General features: G+C 49.2%; 1 protein-coding gene across 1 annotated transcript in view; it reads left to right on the top strand.

Moving 5' to 3' along the window:
* The window catches only part of Sdk1 (sidekick cell adhesion molecule 1), a 622,567-nt gene that overhangs the window by 580,594 nt on the left and 19,861 nt on the right, over window positions 1-22,112 (top strand). Inside the window, exons 38-41 of the mRNA XM_026789743.1 lie at window positions 4,271-4,432; window positions 7,058-7,183; window positions 18,877-19,041; window positions 21,704-21,841. Coding sequence (XP_026645544.1) covers window positions 4,271-4,432; window positions 7,058-7,183; window positions 18,877-19,041; window positions 21,704-21,841 — 591 coding nt within the window. The remainder of the gene's footprint in view (window positions 1-4,270; window positions 4,433-7,057; window positions 7,184-18,876; window positions 19,042-21,703; window positions 21,842-22,112) is intronic.

Below are 22,112 nucleotides of genomic sequence, written 5' to 3' on the forward strand. Positions count from 1 at the left end.
GAATCCCCCAGTGAGGGGCTGGGGTGTAGCTCAATGGTAGAGCCCCTGCCTAGAATCCCCCAGTGAGGGGCTGGGGTGTGGCTCAGTGGTAGAGCCCCTGTCTAGACATATAAGGCCTAGGTTTCATGCCTAGTACTTCAAAAAAAATCTAAATAATTAACTGTTGAAATAGAACATTGGTCTTACCCAGCATTACCTGGGACTAAGGCTTCCCCAATTCTTCCCCTGCTGACCTAGGACTGCAAACTTCCAAGAGAACCACTCTTGGCTGAGTGGCAGACAGGAAGTTCTTGTCTTTGCTCTTCTCTGCCCTTTCCTTTCATGCATCTCTGAGAATCTTTCCTGCTGCTATCAGGAGTGGGAGAGCAAATGTTCAGCCAGATACAAGACAAAACCACTAGAGGCACTACCCCACGGGGAGCACCACATCACTAGGAGCATCACCCCAGTATTAGTACCACCCTACTGGGACCATCGCCCCATTGAGAACAGCCTTACCCCACTGGGATAACGGCGTGCTGGCACACCACTCCCACTAAGAGCATCCCCATGACTGGGAAATTACTCCACTGGGAAGAACATCCCACTGGAGCACTACACCCGTGGGAGCACAGCACCACTCGGGATATAACCAACTGGAGCACTGATCACTAGGAGTAACCAACCACAGGGAGGACAGAGACATCAGTACATTGGGAGCAATCACCCTGCTGGGGGCATTGCACCAGCATATACCATCCAGTAGAAGTGCCAGCCATCAGAGTATCGTGCTACTGGGAGCACCGTGCTGCCAAAAGCCACAGGCTGCAGTACTGCACAACTGCTACATTTGGGACCCAGCACCACGCCCCACAGACCGTGCTCCCTGGAGCACTGCACTACATGGAGCACTAAGCCATTTGAGCACCGAGCCATGTTTTGGGGAATCTGATTTTATGGCAGAGATATTTTTATGTTTCTTAAATATGTTTTAAACTGTCGTAGTTTTATGAGATTGTACCCCCAAGGCTTTGTAGTACAGGGCATGGTTTTAAAATTGACTACATAAATAAAATTCTGACACACTTGAAATGGAGGGAAGGCCAGGATGACCCTTCCTCTGGGCAGGATCAAATGTACCAAGTCCCTAAATGGATTTGCATCTGCTCCGGAGAGAACTAAGCGTTTCTAAGAACAGAAGGAATTACTACAATGCAACCTTACACCTGAGAACGTGTTTGCAGTGACAGCCACCCTGTGCCACCTTCCATCCTGGTAGCCCCTTCCTTGAGTAGCACGAATGACGGTGGGGTCCAGGTCTGTAGAAATGACTACATTTTTCTGCAGACCCCCCAAAGGAGGAGGGTGAAAGAGAACTTGTTTAAATCACCCTGAAATCATTCGGAAGGCAGTAAGTCAGCTGACACAAACCTGTATTAAAGGTACATTATGAGCGCAATGAACCAGCTGAGAGGCATTTTGGAGACCTGGGGTCTGCAGATCCGTGCTCTGATGGCTTGGAACAATGGATCAGTTTTGAATAAGATGATACTTTGGTTCCTCTAAATAAGCCCTCATGGTATTAAAGAGACTCGCTTCATGACGATACCCTCATTCCGCTGGGAGCGTGGGTGCTCAGCAGGAAGCAGCATCCCCCGTGTCCAGCTCTTCACGAGGCTCCAGGGACACACTTCTGCTGACCTCAAGGATGTGGAAGAACTACTTCCTCTTCTCATCCTGGATGTGCCTGGCAGAGCGAGTGAGAGCTCGGAGAAGTCCCACAGCCAGGAGCTTACCTAACCTAAAACATCATCACTGCATTGTTTGCGAACCCATGGAGGCCAAGAACCTCATCTGCCCTCCCGGGGAATGTACGTTTGTGAAATTTGCAGTATTTCTTCTTTCCTCCAAATGTTAGATTTCAGTCTAATTGTATAGCAATGTTCATTATTCTCTGATTCTTTTTCTGCAGTATCATTTACCTGAAATTAATCGCAATCCAAAAATATTAGACTGGGGGACTAAACCATTTCTAAATTTTAAGTATGCACAATCCCAAGTACTTCAACCAAATCCCCCTCCATCCTCCTGCCTCTTGGCCAAGATGTGAATTGCCTCTGTTGAGAGTTTCAGTGCTGTGTGCGCTACCCTCCTGTAAGCTACTTAGCGGCTGTCTCAGTCACCAGATCAATTGTTGTTCATCATATCCATGTTAATGTGTTACCTTCCCATTAGCTCTCTCAGTTGTAAGATAGGTTGTTTTCCAGAATATTCGTGCTGTATGCACTGCCCTCCCACTCGTCACCCAGGAGCCACCAGACTGAATTTTGTTCAGTGTATCCATGCAGTGTATCTCGCTGTCTCCTTAGCCTCTCTGTCTGACTTGGTGATCAGATGGACTTTCACAGTTAGTGCACAATATTCCTGTTTATCTCAGCATTATTTCACTTAATAAAGCCTTCATAGCTGAAGCAAAATAATACACAAGTAATACACATTCCCGCAATGTGACATGGGAGAACGGATCACCTCTGGTTCTATGGAAAAGCCATGCATGTGTAGTGTGTAGATATGACTGTATTTACCCACACACATATATTCTCAATCTCAGGAAATGATCAGGGGTCCTGAAAACATAGCCATGAATTAGGGTTCTTCATGGGACTTTGTATGTTCATTATATATTTCTGTGTAGAAATATTGTCTTGTGTGATTCTCATCCTCTGAACTCAGGGTCAGTACTCAGAGTGCCAGACTTTTTCTTTTGGGCCACCAACCAGCTCCCAGATCATGACATGGAAACGTATTCTTGTTAATAGTTTTGAATGCTCGGCCTAGCTTAGGCTCGTTTCTGGCTAGCTCTTTTAACTAAAATTAATCAGTTTCTCTTTATCTACCTTTTGCCTCAGGGATTTGCACTTCTCTGTCCTTCTCTATATCTTATTTCCACTGATTCTTGTGAATGTTGACTAACAGCTGGACCCAGATGTCTCCCTTGCTCTGGCATCTCTTCTTCTCTTGTTCCTCCTGAGTCTAGATTTCTCCTCCTATTTATTCTTTCTGCCTGGCAGCCCCAGTTATGTTGACCGATGTTTCTGTCCCACCTAATCCTTCAGTCATTCAGTCCCATAGAAACTCACAGAGATCTACTTTAATTATAAACTGATTGACCTATTATCTCAGGCTTTTTATTAATGTTTATAACTTATATTAGCCCATAATTCTTGTCTGTGTTAGCCACATGGCTTAGTACCATTTTCAGTGAGGCAGTCAAACCCTGCTTGCTCTGTGTCTGGGTGATGTGACTGCAGACTGACTCTTTCCTTTTTCCAGCATTCTTCTGTTCTCATTGTCCCGCCTCTACTTCCTGCCTGGTTGCCCTGCCTCTACTTCCTGCCTGGCTAGTGACCCATCAGCGTTTTATTAAACAAGTACAAGAAGCAAATCTTTACAGGGTAAAACCATTGTCCCTGTACACAGCTACCCCTCTCTTGCCTAGCTATTAGCCATTTAGCTCTTTATTAGACCAATCAGACACCTTAGGTAGACAAGGCAAAACAAATGCAACATATCTTTACATAATTAAACAAATACAGCATGAACAAATGTAACACAACCTTTGCACAGTTAAAGTAATATTCTGCAGCATAAACAAATGTAACACACCTTTACACAGTTAGTAATGTTCTGTAATGCAACGTGTCTTTGCCTAGTTAAAATAACATTCCATAAAAGGCACGGATTTAACATCTTCACTCCAAAGTCCATGGATGATGTTCCCAAAGGTGGCTTGATGCTTGCAAGCCACACACACGTCAGCTAGGTCAGGCTGCTGACCCATCATTGGGGAAAGCTCACATTTGAAGCCGGCCTCTTCCACACCCTGCCCTCCCTACTAAATCAGAGGTTTGCAGTAAGTCTCTGCAGGTGAGGCAGGACTCTAAAGCTGGGGGCAGAGTGGAAAGGGATTGGTCTCCAGGATACAGCCTGGGAGTCCTTCCTGGGCACCTTCCCTTTTCTCTCACAGTCCTCAGTGAAGCCTGTGCCATTTCCCTTGTGACTGTCACAGGCTTGGTGGTTTCTTGGACAGAGTCACTTGTCAAGCTTAAACTCTAATTACATGTATCTGGGCTGAAAATTGGCCGGGATCAGCATTTAAACCCCTCCTAATTGTAAGCAATGCTCCTCTCGCGAGCTGCCCAAGCTGTCTTCCTTCTTATCGGAACAGATCAGCACGCTCAATTACTTCACCATGCTCAGGCCCTTCCCTGTGCTTCTGTGGCCGTTCCAGGAGTGAGCAAGGTGGTGACCGTGGACGTGAAAGGGAACTGGCAACGCTGGCTGAAGGTGCGGGACCTCACCAAGGGAGTGACCTATTTCTTCCGAGTCCAGGCGCGGACCATCGCCTATGGGCCAGAGCTGCAAGCCAATGTCACTGCAGGGCCAGCCGAGGGTGAGTGGGGCTGCACTGGTGACACAGCTGAGCGCCATAGCTGTCACCTGCTTTGTGGGTTGGCAATTCAGGGACAGTCTCCAACAAATATTTTGGGTTCAGCAGCCAGAAAATGTCTTGGAAATTTCCAAAACACATTGTAAGCCAGGCAGGGCCGTACCCAGCAGCAATCCCAGCACTCAGGAGGTGGAAGGAGGCACAAGGATCAGGAGTTAAAGGCTATCCTCAACTGCAGAGATGGAGACAACCTGAGCTATATGAGACCCTGTCTCGATAAAATAAAAAAATAAAGGCAAAAAGCACATGACATGAGCTTCTGTGTGTAGACTCATTACATACACAGAAACACGTTCTTGAATGTTAAGTATATAGATTCTTTTTTTGGCTTTCTTGCAAAAAACAAACAACCAAAAAAACACTTAATAAAAATAAATGAGTTTTTAAAACTTTTTTATATAGACACTCTTTATGTGTAGCTCAGCAAGTCTCAGGGGTTCTCCCTTGTCTCCTCTGTGCTAGGATTGCAGGCACACATCGAGCCCCAAATCTTACTGTTTTTAATTGTGTGCATGTGTTTGCATGTGTGTCGGGTATGTGTGCACAGGTGTCTACAAGCGCAGTATCTGCCTATAGAAGTCCTTGTTTGGTGTCGTTCCCAATCACTCTTTCACATAGTTTTGGAGACAAGATCCCTCAATGAACCCTGTGCTCACTGATTGACTAGATCGAGAGGCTGGTGAGCTTTCAGAATGCACCTGTGTCCACCCCGCTCATGTGCCAGGACTGAAGAGGCAGACACGCTGACATGGGTGCTAGGGACCCAAACCCAGGCCCTCCTGCTTGTGCAGCGGGGAAACCACTGACTGGGCTATTTCTCCAGCCTAGTTAACCCCTTTTTAATTTAATTAAATCATTTCTCATGACTTACCTTTAGAGTTCATGGAGGGATTTGAAGCTTTCTTCTCTGTGCCACCATACAGAGGCATATGTGTGCGTTTATGGTGTTCTATGATTCAGCAACATGTCTCTCCAATTCCTGTGTCCTGTGCATGCATCCTTCGAAATGTTTTTCTTATCAAGATTGTAAAAAGCAGAGCTAAATGTAAGCACAAAACGAGACGAACGCTTGGAGATCTTGCAGGTAGATAGTGCTGACTGCTCTCAGCATCTCCCTGAGCAATCTGTCATTGCTCTCAGTTGAGCAGTGGTGTAACTGGCCTTTCTAAACCATCCCCTCTGGGTCCTACATCCTCGCTGCGCACTGACCCCCTTCATGCCTCATACCGATCCCGTGGAGCAAGGAGGGAAGGAAACCTGGACAGAGTCAGCCAGGGTGTAGAGTGCCTGTGATCCCAGCACTCAGAAGACGGGAAAGTCACAAAGTTAAAGCTAACCCTGGCTGTGTACCAAGACCCTGCCTCAAAAAACAGTCTAGGGCTGGAGAGATATAGCTCAGTGGTTGAGAACACTTGCTGCTCTTGCAGAGGACCTGGGTTCATTCCCAGGGCCCTTGAGGGTGACTCACAACCATCTGTAACTCTGAATCTAAGACAGAGCTTCTCAACCTTCCTAATGCTGCAGCCCTAATGCCGCAGCCCTCAGGTTTTGGTGATCCCTAACCATACAACTGTTGTTTTGCAACTTCATAACTGTAATTTTGCTAGTGTTATGAATGATAATGTAAATATCTGATTTGTAGAATATCTGAGATGTGACACCAAAGGAATCTCTGTAGGTTTTTTTTTCCTCTTTGCTCTTTGGGGGCCCACCACCCAGCTCCCAAATACGAAGGCTTATTCTTACTTATGAATGCCTGGCCTTAGCTTGGCTTATTTCTAGCCAGCTTCTGTTAACTAAATTATCCCATCTATCTTTTGTCTCTGGGATTTTACCTTTCTCTCCTTTCTATATGCCTTTCTTTCCTTCTTACTCCATAGCTGGCTGTGTGGCTGTGTGGCTGTGTGGCTGGCCCCTGACATCCTCCTCTCCTTTTTCTTTTCTAGCCCCTCCTCCCTTCTCCTCTGATTTACTCCCTCTGCCTGGCAGCCCTGCCTCTCCCTCTCCTGCCTTGCTATTGGCCATTCAGCTCCTTATTAGACTATCAGGTATTTTACACAGGCAAAATAACACAGCTTCACGGAGTTAAACAAATGCAACATAAAAGAATGTAACACATCTTTGCATCATTAAACAAATGTTCCACAGCATAAGCGAATGCAACATGTCTTAAAATAATATTCCACAACAGGTCGCAACCCACAGGTTGAGAACTGCTGGTCTAAGGGATCTGATGCCCTCTCCTGTCCTCTGCAGACGCCTGCACACACACACACCATAAATAAATAAATAAAAATTTAAAAATCTCTAATAGTTATACAAAGAAACCTGCCTCAAAAAAGCAAAAAAAAAAATCTTTTTTTCTTTTTTTAACTTTTTAAATTATTGTTTATTGAGCTCTACATTTTTCTCTGCTCCCCTCCCTGCCTCTCCCCTCCCCCTTCAATCCTCCCCCAAGGGGAAAAAAATATCTTTAGTGCAAATAAAGTCAACATTTCTGTCCCCAACGAGGGACCACTATTCCCCTCAAGGCCAATATCTACTCACTTTGCTCTTTCTATCCCACAGGGTCCCCAGGCTCGCCAAGAAATGTCCTCGTCACCAAATCTGCCTCCGAGCTGACCCTGCAGTGGACAGAGGGGAATGCTGGGAACACTCCCACGACAGGCTACGTCATAGAGGCCAGGCCATCAGGTAGGAGCAGCAGGATCCTGAGCTCCTGCCTGGAGACCAGAATCAGGCACTGCCCACGTGGTGGTACCTCGGTCACACTGAGGGTTGTGGTCTGTGGGGTCTCTGGCCTCCTCTCCTGGCATTTCCCTAGCATGGCCGAGGTAGGGGGTGTGTGTGGAAGACGAGACTCGTTCTTGTTCCTTCTTAGTGCCTAGTTACAGCTGCGGGGCTGTGCTCTTAACCTCTCAGGCATTCAGCTTCTGATGCCTTAGCCGCATGACACTCGGAGAGATGATAATTGTCACTCTCAGAGGAGGGTGGATGAGAGGCGAAGGACACTCGAAGACGGTTCAGCTCATCAGGAAGATCGAGGAGTGTTTCAGGGTCTCGTCTCAGGGGTCTAATGCCGGCAGCCTGTGCAAGGAGCCTGGCTCACTGTGGGTAATTACAGACGTCCTTATTAATAGAGAAATGGCACATCAAGTGCTCTAACTTTCAGGCTCCTGGAAGCGCGGGCTGAGGTCCATTCCTGGACTGGGAAGATGACTTAGGGAGTAAGAAGGCTTGCTGTACACACATGGGGACCTGAGTTCAAATCCCAAGCACCGCATCAGAAGCAAGATATGGCTATGTGTGCATTTGTACCTGCAATCCCAGTGCCGTGGGAGGTGGAGACGGGAGGGTGGGTGAGGCTTGCTGGCCACTAGCCTCCTTGATGGCTCAGCGAGAGACCCGGTCTCAGGAGAATAAGGTGAGGGACAGAGCAGGGCACCCGATATCCTCCTCTGGCCTCGTGTGTGCGCAGGGCTGCGAGCAACCGTTACACACTCTCACATATACACACAGACCCACTCCTGCCCCGCCTCCTTCCTTCTGACTTCTTCACATCTGCTCACTTTTTAAAACGTTATTTTATTTTTTATTTTATGTCTATGGGTGTTTGCCTGCATGTATGTTTGTATATCACATGTGTGCCTGATGCCTGAGGAGGCAATAGTGTTGGATCCCCTGGAACTGGAGGTACAGAGGATTTGGGAGCCACCATTTATGGAAGTTGAACCTGTGTTTTCTGGAAGAGCAGCCAGCGTTCTTACCTCCTGAGCCATCTTTCCAGCCTTCTCTTGCCCACTTTTAAACAAGTATTAATTGCATATATCAGTGGGATTTTTTTTTTGAGAAGGTATATATGCAGCCCAGGTTAGTCTTGAACTCTCTATGTAGCTAAGGGTGACCCTCCTGCCCCCACCTTCTGAGTCCTGGGATCCCAGGTATGCTTTATTGTGCCCAGTTTTATGGAGTGCAGGAGATGGTACCCAGGGCTCCGGCATGCTATGTATGTTCCCTCCCACCTAATCCACACCCAGGCTCCAGGGTGGTGTTTTTCTGTCGGCTAATTTTGTTGCCTTCACATAGCTGGGACTACTTTGCCTGACACAGGAGCTTAAGGAAGGAAAGATTTGACTTGGCTCACATTTCAGAAGGTTTAGTCTAAGGTCACTTGGCCCCATGTGCTTGGCAGAAAAGTCAGGTGGAGGGGACAGGAAGCAGACAGAGAGACAGGAAGAGGCCAGGGACAAGAGCTCACCTGCAGTGGCCTACTCCCTCTAGCTAGGTCCACCTCTGAGGTAGTTCCCCGCAAGCTGGTAACTGAGCATTCAGCACACAAGCCTGTGGGAGGCAGTTCATGTACCCACCATGACACCACACAAAGCGGGCACTGGCCACACCCAACCACAGCACTCTTTGTAACTGGTGCTCTGCCTCCAAATCATCTTGCTTTGTTAGAGGCGGAGCACAGATCCTTGGGTTTACCTTAACATGGTTTCCTCCAACTCCATACGTGTTACCACAAGCAGCAGAAGCTGGTCGTTCCTTATGACTAAGTAAAGCTCCGGCGTGTATTTGTGCCACACCTCCTTGTCCTATTCCTCCATTGACAGGCATCGAGGCTGAGCCCCCATCTTAGATAGCAAAGCTATCTCTTGGACATACCAACCTCATATTCTCTGGTGGTTTACCCAGCACCGAGATGGCCGGATCATCTGCAGTTTGTTTTTAGGGTTTTGGAGGAGGCTCCATCCTGTTCTCCATAGCGACAGGCCTAATCTGCATTCCCACCTGCCGTGTGTGAACGTTCCATTTGGTTTCGGTAATGAAGAGTGGACATTATTGGGAAATGAGTTGCTGCTGCTTTGAGTTGGGTATTACCGCTGGGAGCTGGGGGGGGGGCAGGCGAGGGGTGTCACCAAACATGGGGAATGCTAAGCAGCCTCACCGTGACCTTCAGATGGTTGCAGGGCTCCCAAAGAATGCCTGAGTGGGAACGCAGGTGAAGCATCAGGCATGCTTCAGGAAGTGGCTGCTTTCCCAGTGGCTGTGGTGTTAGGAGCCGTTTTGATCTGGCATTGAAGGAGGTTGAGACCCAGAGGGAAGAGCCCTGGTGTGGCCCTGTGGCAGGCAGTTCCTCCCCTTTCCCTTCTATGTTGCCTCTGAATGCTTACAAGTTAGAAACACCTTCTGGAAGCATCGAAGGAGAAAGACTGGGGAAGTGGGCAGGGGAGTGGCCTAGCGAGCAGAGCACTGGCCACACAACTGTGAGGACCAGAGTGCGATGCCTGGGAAGAGAGGTTCTCAACCTGTGGGTCGCAACCCCTTCGAGGGCGGAAAGACCCTTTCACATTTGTCCTAAGGCAAATGGAAAACACAGATAATTACATTATAGCTCATAACAGTAGCAACTTTATGGCTACAAAGTAGCAGCGAAAATAATTTTAGGATTGGGGGTCGCCACAAAATGAGGAACTGCATTAAACTGTGGCAGCGTTAGGAAGGTTGAGAACCTATGCTGGACACAGCAGAACATCCTGCAACCTGGGGCTCCCACAGCAAACTGGGGGGGGGGGTGGAGGCAGGGGGTCCCCCCTGAAAGCTTGTGAGCCTGCTAGGTCCTAGCTGCTGGCATAAGATCAACAAACAAGATCCGGCCTCAGATGAAGTGGGAGATGAGGACCAACACCTGATGATCTTCTGATCCACACACATGTGCCAAAGCATGCCCATGGCCAAGGTGCTACCTATGCATGTTTGCATGAACACGCCTGTGTACACACACCACACATACACACACACACATATACACATGCACACACACAAAAACAACAACAACAAAAAAAAAACAAAAACACGGCTTCTTCCTGGGTAGAGGGCAGTGGGAAAATTTGGTAAGATATGAAATTGTCAAAGAACGAAAACACTAAGAGACGGCAGGAAGGCGGGCAAGAGGGAGGGAGGGAGGGAGGGAAAAAGGGAGGGAAGGAAGGAAGGAAAGAATTTGGCTCCAGCTTGATGGACTGGGGCCCTGGATGACATATAAGGAGCAAGGCACTGGCCAGCTCTAGACGGGTTCTCAAGTCAGTGAAGGTTCTGGGCCTTCTGTGGTCATTTGGTCCTCTCCACAGCACCGGGGACAGCTAACCAAATCTCTGCAGTGACTCTATGTTCAGAGTTGACTTTTGCTATCTCTCCACTGACACTGGAAGACAGTTGTCACCCATGTCCCCTTGTGGATCTTGCTGACTGACCATGGTGGACTGTTGAACCAGAGCCTTTTATTGGAAAAATAAAACACAGCATGGTGCCCGTTCCCCTCTGCAACGCAGGCCAGCCACAGCTCACAGCGGCATGCGGGCTTTTATAGATTGTCAATATTTAAACACCTTGCTGGGACCCAGGGGCCTCTGGATCTCAGCTGTCATCTATTTCAGGCCTCATTACACAAACCATTAAACACTCTATCTTCTCATTTTCTCCACCCAAGCTCCCTGGCAAGGCCTTCTCGGGGCAGAGCCCTGGTTTAGCAGAGCCCTGCCTGCCTGGCATCTGAGGGGACAGAGACACTCAGCAGTAGGTGTCCCGTAGCCCAAATGGTTCACCCTGATACATTCCTGCCCGGGCCCTCCTGGAGACAATCCCACCAACACTGCCTCCATCTGTCCCCATCCCTGTCTTCACCCCTGACGATTTCGCTGAAGAGCCCATGACTGTTGCACCCAACAGTAGCTAATGACAGTCACATCGGGCTAAGTCACAGAATCTCCTATTCCAGAGAGGGTGGTTCCCGAGTGTGGCCTGAGGACAAGGCCATCGAGCCCTGCCAGGACGGCTGACCAGCTGGTTCATTTCTCTAAATTGTGAGAGAGCCTCCCCTGGAATCGTGTTGCAGAAGGCGCCGGGAAAGCAGCTATGCGGTGGGCAGACGCGGATGATTTATTTACGCAAATTATTCCAAGGCATTTTGCTGTGTAGCTCTCAGAGCCTAATTTACATATTTACACAATACACTGGAATGGCACTAAAGGCACTATAAATATACTTTCCTCTCCAAAACAGCCATGAAATATATATTTAGGACGCACCCAAGGCAGGCAGACATTGTATTGCTGTTTTCACAGATGATGCTTTAGCCGTCAGGCGAGGGACGGGGGCCTCTCCACCCTCAGCCCTCCTGGGTGCACCCCAAGTCCTTTCGCATTCATAGTGTTTATTGTCAGTTCTTGGCGAGGCGAATTTGAGTTGAACCAGGAAGAATACCAATATCTCCAAGCTGGGCATAGTGGTGCAGGCTGCCAGAGGATGAGGCAGGAGGATGGTGAATTCTAGGTCAACCCAGGCTACAGAGGTAGACCCTGTTTCGACAATAAACTAGTGCAGAGCTGAAGAGATGGCTCAGCTGGCTCAACGCTCGCCAGGCAAGTGTGAGGGCCTGGGTTTGATCACTAGAACCTACGCTCAGGAAAACCAGACATGATGATGCGTGCTTGAATCCCAGTGCTGGGGAGGCAGGGATGGGCTGGTCCCTGGGGCTCTCTGGATAGTCAGCCGAGTCAGCAAGTCACAGGCCATCAAGAGACCCTGCCTCAAAAACCAAGGGGGACAGTACCTGAGGAATGACACCCGAGGTTTTCCTCTGGCCTACACATGCACACATGCACAGGCATATTAAATAAATGAATGAATAGTCATATCCTTTGAAGGTTTGAGATCTGTGTCAGCAGGTATAGCATGTAGACCTCAGCAGGGGCTATGCCTCATGCTGCTCTCCCTCCTCCTCCCACCAAATGCCTGGGTTCCTCCTCCTCCTCCCCTGAGTCAGTCTCCTTCATTGGCCATCCCTGCCATGAGACTTGCACCAAGTGCTGTCTGCAACCCTGGGCAAGGACCAGACAAAAGACATTTTTATTGGCAGCTGTGTTCAGCCTGTTGTTTAAGCCTCACCTCCTAGCTTGACGGTTTATACGGAGAGAAACGGCAGCGCTTAAGAAATAAACGACTGCCAGGCGCCCACTCACTCAGCGCTGCAGGCTGGCGGTCAGGCTGTTGGCTTCGTGAGTTACCGGGACCCGCAGTCTCGGTAGTGAGTGGCGGTTTCATTCAGCATGGAGACCCTGTTTAATTGGCTGTGGAATCAAACTTTTGTATTGGCATGCCGTCTGCCCTGGTACCTGCAAGCGCTTATGCCTGGGCGTTGGAGGGATACTTCCAGTGAAGGCTCCTTGGTCATGCTGCATTGGGCATTCTGTTGGTTTAGAAAAGATGGAATAGCATAGGGAACAAACGCATCCCTTACATTGAGGCTGGGAGCTGCCAGCATTAAGGGATAAAAGCTGACTGATTTCATCCTCTGAACACAAACATAGCCTTTGACAGTAGATGTGTTTGTACGGGAAGAGCCATCCGTCTGTTTTTAGGGTCTCCATTCTCTTTCTTTGGGTAAACAACACAACGGAAAAGGAAAAATCACAGAGCCCATCTTCTCTTAGGAACGCCATGCAGAGAACTGAGGTCTGCAGTTCCACCATCTCTGTGGGCTGTTAGGATGTGGTGACAGTGACTCTTGCTTAGGAACAGTTGCAGCATCCATGTCCTGGTGCTTCCTTGCTGTCTTAAGACCTCGAGGCAGACTTTCTCTGACAGTGCGCCAAGAAACGAGATGGATGATCCAGGAATCAGTTCCCTGGGGTTACGTCATGGGGAAGTCAGTTCAGATGGATTATCCAGGGGTCAGTCGCCTGAGGATCTGTCAATCATTCATCCAGGGATCAGTCATTTGAGGACCAGGCATGCAGGGGTCAATTATCTAGGGTATCAGTCATCACCCAGAAGGTTAGCCATTCAGGGAATTGGTCACCAGGAATCAAAGGTCACCCTGGCTGTTACCTTGTGACATTCGCAGAAGACCAGGCAACTGGGGGTTAGGCAGGAGAACAGTCAGACAAGTGCTAATCACCCAGGGATCATCCAAGAGACCTAGGGGGTCTGTCACCCAGAGATCAGTCTCCCAGGGGACTGATCAGTCACCCAGGAGATGAATCAGTTGCTCAAGGGACCAGTGAGTCAACCAGGAGACAAGTCAGACAAGTCAGTCACCCAGGGGACCAATCACCCAGGAATTGGCCCAGGATCCCACCGTTCAGGATCAGCCAGTAGAGACCTGGCCTTATATGTGACATGAGATGCCATCCCGGCTTGCCCGTGGTGAGGACAAGGGGGTCACTTGCACTCAGTGCCCAGGGTTTCCTTGTGACAAACACAGTCCCGCCGTCCTTGCCTGTTGTGATTGAGATGAAAGTCCAGGCACTGGGGAGCTTCTCGATACAAGGAAAATCAGTGGCACAAATCTCATTATTGTTAATAGTTCTGTAATGTGATATTTCTCACAAATTTGTGGAGGTATTTTCTCCATCACTGATTTATTGAGATATTTAGCAGCATAATAAAAATGAGAAAAACAACCCACAGTTGGGGAACAGTGGCCGCTCTCACAGCTGCCAAGTTTTGTTGATTTTTTTCCTTTGTCAGTCCCCTTCCCCCGCCACTAGAGATCACCACGTAAATATTGGTGTGGATAAACAGCCCAGTGAATTATAATACAAATACAACATGCTAATTTTAGAAAGCAGAATTAAGCAAAATAAAAAAATGCAAACATTTTCTTCCGTTAATTCCGAAGGAAATCGTCTTGGCATGACACCACCCTCCCCCATTTTTGAGTGTAAGTGGATTGCTGAATAAATCGCTCTGTGTTGAGATTCTATATCAATATTTTAAAATGTTTTTATAAAAAATGCACAGAGCTCCTGGAGCTATGACAGAGCTCTTAAAGTAAAATGTGGTCTTTGGGTGACGATAGGAGCAGGGAACATCGTGTGTGTCCCCAGCAACAGGAGAATATTAAGTAAACATGAATGCAGAGGACGCCGAGAGAGCTCAGCACAAAGGTGTTCCGACCTCAGATGCAATGGAAATCCTCCGGGCTCCGGGGCTCTCATCTAGCTTTAGTGGTTTTGAACAACACCCAGTCTCTCAAGCCTGTATTTCTTCTATGTTTAGACTCTGATAGCATAACATTATCTTTTTAGCTGAAAACATGCCACAACACATTCAGCATTTAGGGCCTTGGAGCTATGCATGAAGAAAATAGGGGTAATTGTTATTTCTGGAAAGACTGTTGGAGTTGGGGCCTGGAAGAGACTATGGGAAGCAAAGATGGCTGCCTGGCGAGGTGAATAGATCGATGGGTGGATGAGTGAGTGAATGGTTGGGGGTGGTTATGTTGGTGGGCGGAGAGATGGGTGGGTGGGTGGGTGCGTAAGTGGCTGAATGGCGCAAAAATCGGTACGTGGGAGAATGGGTAGATGGATGGGTGAGTTGGTGAGCAGGTGCGTATATGAGGAATGGGTGGATACAAAAGTGGATGGGCGTGTGGCTGAGGGAATGGGTGGATGGACCAATGGGTTGGTAGGTGAGCTGATAGGTGGACAGGTGAGGGAGTGCATACATGGGGAGTGGGTGGATGGCTAGATGGATGGGTGGCTGAGTCAGTGCATAGGTGCCCCAGATGAGGGAGTGGGTAAGGATAAGTAGATGGATGGGTGGGCAGTTGAGTGGATGGGTGGGTGATGGATGGGTGGGTGGGTTGTGGGGGATGGGTATATATGTGCAGGTTGATGGGTAGGTGGGTGGATAGATGATAAGAACCAATGTCTCATTAATTCTTTAAAAATTCCAGAGCCCTGGGGTATACAGTGAAGGAAACCGAGCATACACTCTGGAGCTGTGGGTGGAACGGCTGCCACTTCCTGGAATGTGACCGGGGGAGTGGGGGACATGCCCCTGCTTTCCCTCTTCCTCCTGTACTAGACTGTGCACAGCCTGTGAGCACAGAGATTCCTGAGCCCCGAGGGGCAGAGGAGCATCCCACCACAGAGTGGGCCCTGAATCTTCGTAGATGGACAAGGGAATGTCAGGGGCTCCAGCACTCTGCAGGCCGGGTGTATTATATGCACTATGACTCTGAGCCATTCTTAAGCAAAATTCACATAAGAAATATAAACCAGGGCTGGAGAGGTGGCTCAGGGTTAAGATCACTTGCTACTCTTAGAGAGGACCTTAGTTCGGTTCCCAGCATCTGTTTCAGGCAGCTCCCAGTTGCCTGTAACTCCAGCTCCGGGAGAGCCAGTGCCCTCTTCTGGACACCAAAGGCACCTGCACGTATGGTATGTGTAATTCACATAAATACTTACACATACCTCAAATAAAACAAATCTTTAAAAAATATACCTAAGCCACAGTGACATTCATTCTGTGCACATAAACCTTGTTATTTGGGGGAAGGGGAGGGACCACCTACGCTATAGTTTGCCGTAGTAACATTGCCATCCCTGACGGGTCTCCTGATGAGCAACAACCCACGATGTGAGTATGTAGGAATAAATCACAAGGCTGTGTGATTAAAGGCCTCTGCTGCTGCCTTTGAAACCATCAGCATCACCTCATTCGTTAACCTGTGACTATCGGGGCCTCGCCAGGGCAAAGTCTCAACCCTGAGCAAACACAGACTCACACACGGGCGATCTCCTCCTGTTTACCGATGGGCTGATCCATCCGAGAGCATCCTCTGTGAAGGAGGTGTGACGAGGTTTCCTTTCCCATTACCCCCGGGCATAAAAACAGCGGGTGCATGCACATGTATATTCATTGGGCTCTCCCTCCCCCGTAGCAGGCTTTTCTGAGTCCCGCATACCTCTGCCTCTAAGAGGAAACTGAACTTGGGAAGGACTTCTATTCTACATCATGGGAACAGTTCAGGCTCCGTGCCCACCTTTTAGCAGAAGCCTCCTTGGGGAATCATTTATATTTTATTTGCAATCACTCACATTGCACTGACTGCGTGTGAAGCAGTGTGCTGAGCACATTATAAATAAAAACATATTGAATCCTCGAGGCAGGCCTACACGGGATGTGCCTATGTTATCACCGTTTGATTGACAAGTCCCAGAGAGGGTGAGTGCTCTGCCTGAGGTCACACAGCCAATGACAGAACCTGGGCTATGTAGTTACAGAGTTTGTTCAGCCACAGTACTTTAGGATTTTAGTGCGTTGTTGTTGTTATTGTTAAAACATGGCCTCCATGTAGCCCAGGCTAGCCTAGAACTTGCCATGAAGCCAAGGATGACTTGATCACCCCGCCTTCACCATGTGAGAGCTTGTGTCACCATGACCAATTTCACTGGCTGTGTTTCCTTCGCTCTGTTGGTTGGTGCTGTGGAATCAAAGCCATTTGCCCTTTTCTTCTTTTCTATAAGACATTTTTCTGGCTTTGATCTTATTTGCATTTTCCTAAATATCAGAATTTACATAAATTTAGTATTTACCTACAGTGGAAAACTATGTATAAAAGAAAAGTCACCGTGTGTGTTGGTATGTGTTTGTGTGGTGTGTGTATGTATGTGTGTGTGTATATATGTGTATGGGTGTGTGTATGTGTGTATGTGTGTGGGTGTATATATGTGTATGGGTGTGTGTATGTGTGTATGTGTGTGGGTGTGGGTGGGTGTGGTGTGTCCCCGTGGAGGCCAGAGACACCCTCAGATGTCATTCCTCAGTCACTCTCCATGGTCACTCTCTAGCTGGAACTCACTCATTAGGCCAAACTGGCCACCGAGCACTAATGATTTTCCTGTCTCTGCCTACCCAGCTCTGAGAATTGTGTGTGCCAGCTGGGAATCGAACTCAGGTCCCCATACTTACGCAGCAAACCCTTTACCCCCGAGCCACCTCCCCAGCCACACCTTAGCCTTATTAAGTGCACAGCTCAGTAACTTTGAGTAACTTCATGGTGCTGTGTCTCCATCGCCACCTTTCGTCTTGGAAACCCAGACCCTCCCCACTGATTCCCACTCCCTGGAACCCACCGTTCCACATTCTGTCTCCAGCACGTAAACAACCCCGAGGACCTCATCTCAACAACATTGTGCAGTATGTGGTCCTTTATGACTGGCTGACTTCACTGGGCATCTGGTCCTCAGCATCAATGCTTACTGTCAGAATCCCTTTATTCTGAAAGCGGAGTAATATTCTGTTGTTTGAACATGCAGTGTTTTGTTTAGCCCTTTGTCTGTCCATGGGTCACTTGGGTAGTTTCTACCTTCTGGCACTGTGAATATTACTGAGAGCATGGATTTGCAAGCATCTGTCCAGAATACAAAATCTTAAAAAAAAAAAAAAAAGTATAGTGATAGTGCCAGGCCATTGACTAAAAAGCCAGGCTGGGGCAGAACTTGGCAGTAGCGCACCTGCCTAGAAACCTTCAGTGAGGCGCTCGGATAGTGCCTCAACCACGAAGCGCTGCTGAGTTTGCTCCCTAGCAGTTGTGATGCAAATAAAACACTCACTCTGCATTTAGGGTGGGCTTGACACTGCAGGCGCTCAAGACACTGGGCACTGGTAAGATATTTTCATCTGGGAAGTGGCCCTCCAGGCAGAAACCAGGGTCTCAGCCCCAGCAGAGGGCATTGAGCTCTAACGGTGTAACCCCCAACCATGTACCAGGCCTGCATTTCCTGCATAATCCAGCACTTTGCTCTGAAAGAGATGAACCACAGACAGATGGATGACAGCCAGTCCAGGAGCACAGATATCCATTCTGTCCACAGTGCATAGAGAACGCTGTGCACCACTCCAGTGGTGGCAGCAGTGAGAAAGGGAGCTATGCCTCAAACTGTCCCCTTGCCCAGCTGGCTGCCTTTTGTTTCCAGCCAGAACAGGGTTGGGACCCTAAATGAGTACAGGCCAGCGGGTGACCAGCTCGTGCCCAGGTGGAGTTGTCTGTAGGTCAAGAATGGGATCTAAAGGGTTAGCAATGGGATGTGTAGCACAGGCAGGGAAAGCAGCAAACCAAAAGGGAGCCAGGGTCCCTAAGGTGACATCAAGTGGGAAACCAGGGGGGATCTAGAACCCATGAGAATATGAGAAGGAGGAGAGAGATAAGAAGATGCCACTCCCGGTGATGAGATGGTTCAGTCATGCCTGAGGACCCGTTTGGTGCCAGAGCGCACATGGTGGAAGAATGAAGATCCACAAGTTGTCCCTTGATCTCCACTTGTGCCCCATGGCATGTCCATACCCACACTCAAAATAAGTAAGTGTAACAACAAATAAAGACATGGTCACGCCCCGCTCACTACACTCTGGGGATTTGCTGATCAAGGGGACACGCCTCTCCACCCGCGGTCCTCTCCAGCCTCTGGGGCTGGCACCAGATGCCCTGTCCTGGGCACCTGTGAGCTGGCCAGCCAGGCAGGCAGCCAGGTGCCTAGGACTCATTTCCAGAAGAGCTGCCCTGACCTCTGCTCCATCTCTGATTCCTCTTGCAGATGAAGGCTTATGGGACATGTTTGCAAAGGACATTCCCCGGAGTGCCACCTCGTACACCGTGGGCCTGGACAAGCTGCGGCAAGGGGTGACCTACGAGTTCCGGGTGGTGGCCGTGAACCAGGCAGGCTTTGGGGAACCCAGCCGCCCTTCCACAGCTGTGTCAGGTAAGCACTTTAGGACACGTGAGGGGTGCTGTCCTTTCTCCAAAAGACAGGAGCAGGAAGCAGAAGCTTAGCAGCTCCAGGGTGGAGGAGCTGCTGCAGATAGCAGTGGTGGGCACAGTGTAGATTGTACTCTGCAGCTTCTCCCTGGGGCTGCCTTCCTCAAGCAGAGCCCCAGACACTGAGCCACTGCCAAGGACACTGTACAGACAAGGTGAGATTTCCATGCCATAGCAAGAACTCAAGCATGGCAGCAAGCACTTGCAGTCTCTGCTCTGCATAGGCAGAGAGAGGGTCCCTGGGGCCTGATCTGTGAGCTCCAGGGCCATGAAGGAGCCTGTCTAAAAGGGAGATGGGTGGGATTCCTTAGGATGACACCTGCCGTTGACCTCTCTCCGCTGACCTATCTGGCCTACACCACACACACACACACACACACACACACACACACACACACACACACACGGAAAAGGATATAAAACACTGCTGGTTCTGTGAAGAACTGGTGTGAAGAGCTTCATGCCCACATGGCCTTGGACCCCACACAGCAGACAGAAGATAGAATGCAGATCCCTCATTTCTTCCCTGGGGCATCATCCACAAACAATTCTGAGATCCCACAGCATCCAAGCCAGCCATGGCTGCCATCTGAACCACAGTCAGTTCGTGACATCCTTCAGAAATGCTAGCTTCCATCACCCACTGGCCTTGCATCAGGATCCAAACCCTGGGATGAGAACTCCCCACAGGACAGCTGAGGCCTCTCCTCCCTGCCAAGAAGCAGAACTGGCCGGCACTCCTGGGTGGCCAGCCTGAAAGTCACAGAACTTGCTCTGTGAGATACTGAATGCACAGCCAGACACCCCACTTACATCCTTCGGACTCAGAACACTGTCATCGCCGAGAAGCCCTGTGGTGTGCCATTATCCAAAGCCAATTTCCCCTTTATTCCCAGCATGCACTCATTCGTCATCCAGCCAATGAGATACTTAATGCGAAGGTCTAAGTGTTTTCTGCAGGTTTTGGCAGCTGGAGACAGACCCCCGGCTCTGCCTATAAGAGGTTTGTCATTCAGGGCCCTCGGTACCATTTAACCAGCTCACAGGGACACCCCTGAAAGGCAGGAGTGGGGGCCTATAGGCCCAGCACCTGTAGAGAGGACATTTTCCTCTCTTCAGGAACAGAATAGAACAAACAGGAAGGAGGGCGCGTGCATACCCTTCGCCCAAGCAGCTTTTACACAAAGCATTTTTGAGTAGATGGCTCTAAAGCAGGTTCGAACACAAAACCCACAGTTCAGCTCAGTTTTGCTAGGAACATAAAGTAGCACACAGCCTCAGGCTTCAGGGGCTCCTGGACCAGCCGAGGAGGCCAACAGGTAGCTAAATATGCCCAGTGGCGTCAAATCCAGAGACATTGAGAGGTCAAAGTCCCCTTGTTTGTCACCAAGGGGAACCAGGAGAAGAGGTGGGTGGGTGGGGGGGTAAATCCATCCAGGTAGATTTCTCCAATGAGGGGATAGGATAGTAGAGAATGATGAAGATGGTTGGGACCAGGTTGCCGGTGAGATCAATGATGTAATGGAGCTAAGCACACAGCATTTGTGGGAAGGCTGAGCCATGGAGGAGTGACAGGGTCCCCCTTTATGTCAGCGTTTCCAAATAGGTAGGGTTAGAAGAGGCATGGCGGATGTTCTCAAGGGTAAGGTCACGAGTGGGAGAGGGAGGTCTGGCGTACATCCATCCTGTCCTATTTCTCTTCCTGTTGCCCTGACAAAGACATCTTAAGGGAGAAACAGTTTGTTCTGGCTCCCAGCTCAGTGGTATAGTCCATCATGGTACGGAAGTGATGGAAGCAGGAGCTTGAGGCAGCTGATCACAGCACATTGACAACGGAGGAGCAGAGAGCAGCGAATGCACACCCAACTCCCTTTCTTCACTTAGTGTGTCTTAGTTAGGGCTTCTATTGCTGTGAAAAGACACCATGACCATGGCAACTCTCATAGAGGAAAACATTTAATCAGGACTGGCTTACAGTTGCAGAGGTTCAGTCCATTATCATCATGGTGGGGAGCATGGTGGCATGCCAGCAGGCACAGTGCTAAAGAGGTAGCTGAGAGTTCTACATCTGGATCTGCAGGCAGCAGGAAGAGACAGTGAAACATGGGGCCTGGCTTGAGCCTCTGAGACCTCAAAATGCACCCCCAATGACACACTTCCTCTAACAAAGCCACACCTATTCCAAAAAGGCCACACACACTCATTATGGCCTGTGGGGGTCATATTTATTCAAAACACTATATATAGCCTAGGCCCCTAAGCCAGGGAATGGTAACACCCATAAGTTAAGATGGGTCTTCTGCCCTCATCAGTTAACCTGATCGATCTGATGACCCCTTACAGTGCCCAGAGGCTCCTGGGTGATTCTAGATCCTACCAAGTTGAGAGTTAAAGGCAGAGACCCCCAAGCTTTATTCCATAGAGAAAATAGAAAAACCCCTGAGTGTGGATTCCCACACCTGCTATGGAGCTTATGAAATTCCCAGAAGAGCATGTGCTGGGCTGTGATAGCCCTGACTGGAAGCTCCTCTCCCTGCTGCCAGGTTCTGGGGAGATGGCTATCAGGAGTCACTGTGGAGCCTCATCCTATATGGTCTTTTCCGCAGCACAAGCTGAAGCCCCGTTTTATGAGGAGTGGTGGTTCCTGCTGGTGATGGCGCTTTCTAGCCTCCTCCTCGTCCTCCTGGTAGTCTTCGCACTGGTCCTGCATGGGCAAAGCAAAAAGTACAAGAACTGTGGCACAGGTATGACATCCACCTCTGTTTCCCTATGGTTACCTGGCATTTGGACATGAGGACTGACTTTTGGTTTCTCTGCTAGATCTACCAAGGTCTCCTTTAACAGTGCATAAATATTATGGAAATAAGTGTCTCAGTGGTAGAGCTGCCTAAAATCCCCCAGTGAGGGGCTGCGGTGTGGTTCAGTGGTAGAGCTCCTGCCTAGAATCCCCCAGTGAGGGGCTGGGGTGTGGCTCAGTGGTAGAGCATCTGCCTAGAATCCCCCAGTGAGGGGCTG

This window comes from Microtus ochrogaster, unplaced genomic scaffold, assembly GCF_000317375.1.
Source record: "Microtus ochrogaster isolate Prairie Vole_2 unplaced genomic scaffold, MicOch1.0 UNK27, whole genome shotgun sequence".
Classification (NCBI taxonomy): Eukaryota; Metazoa; Chordata; class Mammalia; order Rodentia; family Cricetidae; genus Microtus; species Microtus ochrogaster.